This window comes from Rhipicephalus sanguineus, chromosome 3 (genome assembly GCF_013339695.2).
Source record: "Rhipicephalus sanguineus isolate Rsan-2018 chromosome 3, BIME_Rsan_1.4, whole genome shotgun sequence".
Lineage (NCBI taxonomy): Eukaryota > Metazoa > Arthropoda > Arachnida > Ixodida > Ixodidae > Rhipicephalus > Rhipicephalus sanguineus.
Window position 1 is genome coordinate 1,813,916 of NC_051178.1, and position 9,661 is coordinate 1,823,576.

Genomic DNA, 9,661 nt, shown 5'->3' on the forward strand with positions numbered 1-9,661 from the left:
ACCTATAATCTATGCTACGTTTTTTGTGATACTGACAAACACAAAAACAAACTGCAATAATATATGCGCTCAATCATTCAACTTCTATTAGAGCGTGTGGACTTGCCATCGAGGCGTCGCTGGTCTCGCTGTCATCAAATACCCGAGACAAAGGACGAGGGACTTGTTTTCCCGACCTTTCGGCTTCGTCCCAAGTTTGAATACAAAAAGAAAGGTGATATCAAACAAATACTAAATAGGAGTAAATACCATGCCCACTCAACTCACCAAACAATCGGAGCACATGGGCCTTGTTGCTTGTCTTTGTAGAGTCGAAATCGGTCAAAATCCAAGACATTTATGGCCCAGAACGTCTCCATCTGGTGCACGCTGAACACAGTCTTCACGTTATCGTCGCGGAAGCACACTAAAGCAAACACCGTGTAAGCAGGCTTACGTGAAGCATCGAGACCACACAAAGCGCGCGCTAAGGCGACAGACACAGAACGTTTTGGCTTAGCTTGGCCGCAGGCTGGGCTTGTCTTCGTATCGGCCGAGCGCGGATGGCGCGCCAAACGCACGGTCGGTCGCGTTTGCAGATCCACAATTCTTTCTCCTGTATCTTTACAGCACAATAGTTATAAACTTTACATATTATCCAAAGCTTCTCTTAGCTTAGCACATGGCTTAGCCTGCTTAACGAAGGAACGTGTAAAAAAAATGTTCAAACATGCAGCGTCGCCACGCCGCGCACCGTCTCACTTTTTTTTTGTCACCTGGCTGGTTCTATGCTGGTTGTGATCTCATGGCGGTTTCTTTATTATTATTCTGTGGTGTCTGTGTTGTCGATTCCTTCGCAAGTTCTTCTTTAGCGTGTTTTACTATAGTGCCCGTTTACCGCACGGCAGGTACGGAGACACCGTACCGCCGTGGTCGACACGCAGCCTTTTTATAACTTTTTTAGTCGCGCGAGTTGCTAACTGCGCACGGTGACTCACGGTGCACGATTAAGCTCAATCGGGATCAGACTTATGAAAAGTGAATTGATCCCGTCTGCCGCTTGCGTATAAGAGCCAATCATGATCAAGAAATTTGATCGGGTTCGGGTCCGACGCGCTCAATCAGTCATAAGATGTTGTAAACATCCACCAATAGGCGGTAGCTGTTTGAACAATAAAACTCCTGTTGGCCTTATACATCTTCTGTTTGTACATTAAGAAACAAACAGAAGTAGCTATTTGACCAATACAACTTCTATTGGTCCAATAACACACCAAAAGGCAGCCCCTATTTGACCAATACAACTACTATTGGTCCAATAAGACACCTTTAGGCAGCATCTATTTGACCAATACAACTTCTATTGGTCCAATAGGACACCAATAGCTGGTGGCTATTGGTATCTATTGGTACCAATAGAAGTCTTATACACCCAATACAGCTCCATTAGATGTCCTATAGAACCAATAGCAATTTCCAATTGGCATTTTTGCTAGGGAAGCTTTCCATACAGTATCGAACGCATCACTGAATATTGTATGCAACATTCCTCCAGTACACTTAACTATAGAAAGAGAGAACCAAATATTTAATATCATTTATGGAGACGAAAAATTTGTATTCAATAATAAGGCTTTCGGAAAGGAAGATATCGCCACTAAAATCCGGACATCACAAACACATCCAGCAAAAAAAAGACAATACGCTTACTCAAAGACAATCGAAACAGCTCATTACAGCTTCTATACCGATGGATCCGATATGGAAAACAAAATTGGAGCAGCCTTCGTCATTATAGACAAGTCTGGTAGGACAGTAAGATATAAGCAAATGAAGCTCCCAGAATACTCTAATAATTTCGAAGCTGAGACAGTAGCTATCTACGAAGCCATAAAGGAAATAGGGAGAACGGACCAAACGAATACATACCAAATAGTTACAGACAGCCTATCAACATTAGAAGCTCTCAAAAACCCAAAAAACACGAACACATTCATCCATCAAATCAGATTACAACTAAACCAAATGGAAAATATTAGGGTCAGACTCGTATATCCGCAAGCACACAGGGGAACTACAGGGAATGAGCTCGCCGACCAATTAGCCAAGGAGGCCACCAAAGAGGGCGAAACATACACAATTCCTATGTCAATATCCTTTATCAAACACGAATTACGAAAACAAGTCACGCATAAATGGAACAAGTATTGGAACTTACAAGGACAAAACTCATACACCTTTAACTGGATTAAAAACGTAAAACTCACCCCTAAGACTTTCTCACCAGATTACTGGTTAGTCCAGGCCGTTACAGGACACGGACGTTTCCCATTTTACTTTAAGAGATTTGCCATAACTGACCATGAGCGATGTGTGTGCGGAGTGGATGCAACATCATTTGACCATTAGTTAGATTCGTGTAAGCTAACATCAAAGAAATTCAAAGATTAAAACAAAAATACACTAAACCATCAAACTCAAAACCGGAGATTATTGGGGACGAAGAGAGTATTGAAATAAAAATTCGGCAGATCCCACGTACCATGGGAGTCGATGTTATGCGAAGCATGCGCGGGATGGTGACTGTGGCGTAATTTTTCACATTCAGCGAAACGTTAAGGAATGACGCTAGAGAAATGTGGAATTGTGGTAACGCACACTCGTATGCTGCTGAGTCGCATATGCATTATATACCCAGTTGTTTACAGTTGCGTAGCGATGACAACAGCAACATGGGTGTTAGCATCACCAGAGCGGTAAGCTCATATGTAGTGCTTATATTCTTCATTACTGGATAGCGCGAATCCGAACAGCACAAAGACGAAACACAAATGCACAGGACAGGCGTTACTCGTAACTAAGCTTCATTCAGGAATGTTCCCCTACAGCTCTGTTCCCCTAGATATACACACAGCGAAGTGGCACACGAAGGCGCACTGCACGTACGTTACAGTCACAATTGCAGTTGTTACAGTTGGGTTACAGTTGTTATGCTTATACTAATCTGTTATGACGGGACGCACGCACGTTTCACGAACCCGTGTGTATGTGTAGAAGGGGTTCTTGACAGGTTTTCAACAACGTCATCATCACCGTGATTAGTGAGCACCAGCACTTCGACCGGACTTGTTAATAGGATCCGTTCGTGGTCGCGGCTACGAGAGGTCTAAGTGTAGTGAAGTGCATGGTATAGCACAGCTGGTGGAAATCCTGGATGCCTCTTACGATGAAATGATCTATGACGCCTCCTGTCCTGCACGTGGCAGCGAGGTCTTTTGGTGCCCTGTCCACATTCAAGCCGTCTTTCACGCAGTGTAGACCAGTCGTTGTTGGGTCTTGATAAACTAATGTTGAAGTCACCGATAATGATGAGCGGCCTAGTTCTCTCGGCAGGTTTATTGTAGGAAGCATTCACCCCAGTTTTGGCGTAATCGACGTGGTCCATGTTGCGGACCACGTGAACGACTGCACGGTAGTTGAGCGTCTTCCAGGGGTGTTCTGTTTTCAGCTTCCTCACTTTCCTTGTGTCCGCCACGGTGGTGTAGCGGTTACGGTGCTCGGCTGCTGACCCTAAGGTCGCGGGTTCGATCCCTGACGCGGCGGTCGCATTTCGATGGATGCAAAATGCTAGATGCCCGTGTACTGTGCGATCTCGGTGCACGTTAAATAATACCAGATGGGCAAATTAAAGCCCCTACAATTAATAATATTATCACTTTCCTTGCGTGTCAATGTGTGTGTTCCCGTTTAATGTGTTGGTTGAGACTTTGTATCACCTGTGGCACATACCCGCATAACATAAACTCTGGTATGCGGGTATGTGCCACACGTGACTGAGAGAAAGGGTTTCATGACGTACGCGACTGGTATTTTGCGTTATTCATGTCATGACCAGTGAATCGTGTTCACCATACACTGATCCCCTGCTATGCCAATTTTGGTACATTAGAAGTTAAGGAGACGACCAGGAGAGCGCCCAGACGTAGGCGGCTAGATAGATAGATAGATAGATACGTAGATAGAAACGCCCAAAGTGCCTGAGGTTCGCTAAGAAATGCTTCGCATTTAATAAAAGAAATAGTTCGGATTATAAACGAAAAAATTTTACAGGCATAATCAATACACTGGTGCGCATTGGGACTGGAAAAAGGAAAAATTATAATCATCAAAAAAGAAGAAAAGAAGGGGGGGAGGCAAATATATAGCCCCCACGTAAACAATCCTCATCCGTGGTTCAATTTCGTCGTCGGGAGAGGTAAACATTGCACGATAGCACTTGGAGACACTCCATAGGAAGAATTCCTTTAACAGGAAACAAAAGTGCCAAGCCCTCTCACCCTTAAAATCGGTTGTTGGTAGATCTGGACCTAAGCGCCCACCAATAGATCCCAGACCCGAATCCAATTTCTCAATAAGCAGGGTTGTTGGTCGATCATGGGCACCAAGCCCAACTTGGATCCCAGACCCGAGCTTCCAATGCCTTGAGGAGCGGGGTTGTTGGTTGATCGAGAACATTAAGTTCACCGCTTTGATCCCAGACCCACGCAAATCCCAAGAGAAGTGATCAATCACAGAAGAGGAGAAAAGGGACAACAGGAGACATTCGACGGGTGAGAGTGGCAGAGGCCTTTATCATTCGGGGGCACCCCACCCCACGCGAGCATCCATTAGCTTCCTCATAAAATTATTACAACTCAGGAACCATGAAGAGGTGCGTGCACTCCACCCCGGCTGGCACGTTTGGGCCACGGAGGCATTAAAATACCACACATTTAAATTAATTCCAATTGGAATAGAAACATCCACTTCCCAGTGAGCATCAGTTTCAAAACTAAAGAATCATCACAGGAACCGCGAGGTGAAAGGGGTAGGGCTGGGGAAACAACCGTGCGAACAAGAAGGTCCAACTTTAATTTATTAAGGGGAAAGTCCCATATTATGAAATCACATGGAGGTCCAAAATTATATGGATCTCTCGCTGCTGCCAGATGGACAGGACATCACGGCAATGGGGGGAGGGGGGAGGAAAGAAGGGGGATCGGGAATAAAATGGGAAAGAAAAAAGAACGAGAAAAAAAATAAAAGGGAGAAAAGGGGGGGGGAATACTCAGTCACCAATACACAAGAAATACAAACAATGCAACACACCCCGTGGAAAGCCACACACCAGGTTTCATTAGGAATATAATCACAATTCTGTCCCTTACAACTCACATAACACGTAAAAGCGCCTTACACACACATTAAGAAACCACCACATAAGCCAAGTAGGCATTACAAAGCGCGCGTTCAAGTAGTAACAGTAAGAGAAGGAGAAAAAGGTGGGATGGGAGGGCATGCAAACGAATAGCAGGAAATAAGACAGGATAGATAGACACAGAGGGAAGGGAGGGTCGGGGGGGGGGGCGGCGACCGGGGGGGGGAGGGGGAGTAGAGCGGAGGCAGTATCTACTGCCTCTGCTCGGGGAAATAACAATCTATTTTTGAGATTACAGGTTCAGCAGGAAGTCAAGGAGCAGCCTGAGGAAAGTGCCGTGGGCAACGTACGGCGGAGCAAAGAGACATGAGTACTGAAGTCAGGGACGAAGCATGTGAAACAAGAATGGAAAGAACACATGTACCGAATAAGAAAATAAACACTCGATGTCTGGGTCCGCTTCCGTGGCTGGGGTGACTCTAGATAGTAGATTTTTTTCCTCTTTTTTTTTTAATAAAAATTTTTTTGGCGCATGCCTTATTCATTTTACTTTAATTGGTTTAAGCCTGTTATACCTCGATGGTACGGGCGGAGGCACTTTATTTTATGTTCTTTTCCTAAAGCCTCATCATAACGTTTGTCCCTATCTACTATCCAGCGAAACCACAGCCAAGGGAACGGGCTTGGCAAAATCAGTGGGGAAAGAAGACCCTGTTGAGCTTGACTCTAGTCTGACTCTGTGAAGAGACATGAGAGGTGTAGCATAAGTGGGAGGTCACGGGATACGGCCTCGTTTCGGCGGGGTCCTCGTGGCCGCCAGTGAAATACCACTACTCTCATCGTTTCTTTACTTACTCGGTGGAGCGGGAAGCGGACCAATGAGTTGTCCACGCTTCTAGCGCCAAGCGATGGGCCCCCGGTCTCCCTTCGGGGTTGTGCCGGTCGGGCCTGCGCGACCTGTTCCGAGGACAGTGTCAGGCGGGGAGTTTGACTGGGGGGAATGACGCTCAACGACGCCCTCTCACTCCCCACGTTCGAAACCCCGTACTCGGCCAGCTGGATCGACCTCACGTTTGCGACGCCTTCGGTCCTCTCCACCGGTTACGAGTGGCTGGTCACTGATGACACCACTTATTCGGAGCACCGGCTGGTCGAGGTACGCGTGGGTGGTACTCAGGCCCCGGGGAAACGTCTTACGACGTATGCGCGCCTTCAGCTCCTTGAGGCGCTACGGCGCGATCCGTGGTTTGAGAGGGTTTCCGGCGCGTCCCTCGCGTCCTCAGACGCGATCGATCGAGTCCTCGAGGGGTTCTACGTCAGGTTTACGCGTCAATATCATCGTCACCTTCGGCCGGTCAAGGCCCGTCCCACGAGCAAGCCGTGGTTCACTCCCGCTCCGACCATCGAGCGCGCCGCGGTGGCCGCCAAGCGTCGCCGCTTTCAACGTGCTAGAGACCCCCAGATGCGCGTCGTATACCGCCGGGAGTACACGTCGGTGCTTGCGGAGTTCCGTAGGCACATCAGAGAGGCGCGGGAAGTGCACGTTCGTGGACAAACGTTGTCCTGCGTGCGCACCTCGTTTTTCTCCCAGCCTTTTAAGGAGGCTTTCGGCAGGCTCCATCAATTTCGCTGTTTGCCGTCGTTGATTGCACTGGATGGCACTCAGACGTCGACTCACCTCGAGTCGGCCGCGTTGCTTCTTCGTACGCAGATCGCGGTTGACGATCCCTCTACTGACGAGACCTCGCACGCGTACACGCGCGCGCTGGCAGCGGCGCCGTACACGTCTGAGTACGAGGACGTCCCGTTCACGTACACGGAGGTCGTGGACGTGCTCCGGAACACGCCCAACAAGTCGGCGTCTGGCCCCGACCTCATTTCTCCTATCATCTTGAAGGCGCTCTTCCGGTTCCACCCGCGCTTTTTTCTTATGCTTTTTAACGCCTCACTCGCGCTGGGTTACTTTCCCCGCTGCTGGCGTCGCGCGCGAGTGTCCTTCATACACAAGCCGGGTCGCCCGCCGGAACGCACGTCCTCGTATAGGCCCATATGCGTCAGCTCGGTTTTCGGTAAGACGCTGGAGCGCTTGCTGAACGGCAGACTCCAGTATTTCCTGGAAAAGCGAGGCCTGGTGCACCCGCGCCAGTATGGTCTCACGAGAGGGCGCAGCTCCCTGCTCGCCCTTCACGCGTTGAAGGAACACCTGACGCGCCTCAAGACCAACTGCATGCCTGCGCTACTTATGTCCCTTGACTTTCATGGGGCGTTTGATAGCGTCTGGCACCCGCTTGTTCTCCGCTACTTTCGAGAGCGGGCCCTCCCGAGCGGATTGTATCACCTTCTCCGCACTTTCCTCGGGGGTCGCTCCGTTTTTCTACAGTCGCACGCGGGACAAGTCGAGGCCAACCCAACGCTGGGCAGCCCTCAAGGGTCTCCCCTCTCTCCACTGCTGTGGAATATAGTTATCGACAGCCTTCTGTCATTGCGCATGCCGCCAGGCGTCCTGGTTCAAGCTTACGCAGACGACACCATCATTGTGGTACCGGCGCCCTCCCGAGATGCGCTCGGCAACCTGGCGTCTGACGTACTCCGCCGTGTCATCCGGTGGTCTCGCGACGTTAAGGTATCCCTAAACTGCGATAAGACCTTCTGCGTCTTGTTCTCCCACGGAGTAGGGGGTTGGAGCGCGTACATCCAGTAGTACGCCTCGCTCCAGACGAACCGACGCTCCAGTTCAGGGAACACCTGCGAGTCCTCGGGGTCATCTTTGACAGGCGGCTGTCGTTCTTCCATCACGCTGACTACCTCCGTCAAGAGGTCGCCCTTCTGGCTTCTCGAGTTGCGGCCTTTTTCGCAATGCAGCGCTGTTATGTTAGGCCTGCCCACAAACTCATAATGTACCGCCTGGTCATTCTCCCGGCTCTCACGTACGGGAGTCCGGTGTGGTGGAGTGAGGACCACGTATACTGCCGCTTGCATGCACGTCTGATCACGGTACAGCGCGTCGCTCTTTTAGCCCTGACGCGCGCTTACCGCACCACCAGCACGGCGGCACTGCAGGTGCTGATGCGTGCGCCTCCCATCGACCTCGAGCTAGAGCGCGTGAATGCAGAGTTCCGCCTCTTCACACTGCGCCGACACGGTGCATTCGGTGCCTGTCGGTTCCGTCCCTCCTGGGTGGCGGACGCGCACGAACACTCGACTATCCATCCGTCGGTTCCGGCGGCAGTGCCGTTCATGCGCCTCACTAGTGCGCAGGCGCGCGTTGCTTCCCACGCCGCGGCCGTACACGTCTATACTGACGGCTCGTTTTCTGCGCTATCGGCTGGCGCGGCGTTCGTCGTACTCGCGAATCCCACCCGTGTCCTGGGCGTCAGACGCTTTAAGCTTACTCGTGCAACGTCCGCATACACCGCGGAGGTTGTTGCCTTCCGGGAGGCCGTATTGCACGCGCTCTCGGTGCGCTATACGTTGCCCGTGGCATTCTACACGGACTGCCGTTCGCTCCTTCAGGCCCTGGCGTCACAGCGTAATGCCGAGCCGCACGTGCTCGACTTACGCGTACTGCTGCGCCGTCTATCGCGCTCCGTGCCTCTGCATGTATTCGACGTGCCTGGCCATTCGGGAGTGTTTGGCAACGAGGTGGCGGACTTCTTAGCGCAGCGAGCTGCTATTCACGGCCATGACCGCTCGTTGCCGCTCCCATTCAGGGCGGTGCGGCAGCAACTACGCCGCGAGACGCTCATTCTATGGACGGCCCGATGCCGCCACCCAGGAGGGACGGAACCGACAGGCACCGAATGCACCGTGTCGGCGCAGTGTGAAGAGGCGGAAACAAAGACAGGCTTTTTTGAATTTCTTCACTTTGATATTCAGAGCACTGGGCAGAAATCACATTGCATCAGCACCGATCAACGGCCCTCGCAATGCTTTGTTTTAATTAGACAGTCGGATTCCCCCGGTCCGTGCCAGTTCTGAGTTGGCTGTTTTCTGCCGGCCGAAGCAAGAACCTCAGGCGCGAAGCCCACGGAAAATGCACAGCTGTGGCTTCCCACAGGAAGGTCCCGACGCTGGTCCGGGCTCGGCCGCACCGCTTTTTACGGCGGCGAGCCTCGCCCAGTCCCGGTGCAGTGCCGTTCCTGCTTCTGGACCCCAGCCCGACCGGCTCAGCCCTCAGAGCCAATCCTTTTCCCAAGGTTACGGATCCGTTTTGCCGACTTCCCTTACCTACATTGGTCTATCGACTAGAGGCTGTTCACCTTGGAGACCTGCTGCGGATGTGGGTACGGTCCGGCACGAAAATCACACTCCCTCACTCGGATTTTCAAGGGCCGACAGGAGCGCACCGGACAGCGCAAGAGCCGCACTGCTCTACGGAGCCACCGTCCCTATCTCGGGGTGAACCCATTCCAGGGACTCGATCTCCTTACAGAGAAAAGAAAACTCTTCCCGGGGCTCCCATCGGCGTCTCCGAGCTGGTTTGCG

At 51.1% G+C, this 9,661-nt stretch overlaps 1 protein-coding gene across 1 annotated transcript; it reads left to right on the top strand.

The window, feature by feature from the left end:
* Positions 1–8,071: 8,071 nt before the first annotated feature.
* Positions 8,072–9,154, top strand: LOC119388417 (uncharacterized). The gene has a single exon (XM_037656120.1). The coding sequence runs from the start codon at positions 8,072–8,074 to the stop codon at positions 9,152–9,154; it is 1,083 nt and encodes a 360-aa protein (XP_037512048.1).
* The last annotated feature ends 507 nt before the right edge of the window (positions 9,155–9,661 follow it).

Excerpts from the sequence above, each read along its gene's own strand:
- LOC119388417 (XM_037656120.1), top strand. The coding sequence starts at position 8,072 with ATGTACCGCCTGGTCATTCTCCCGGCTCTCACGTACGGGAGTCCGGTG.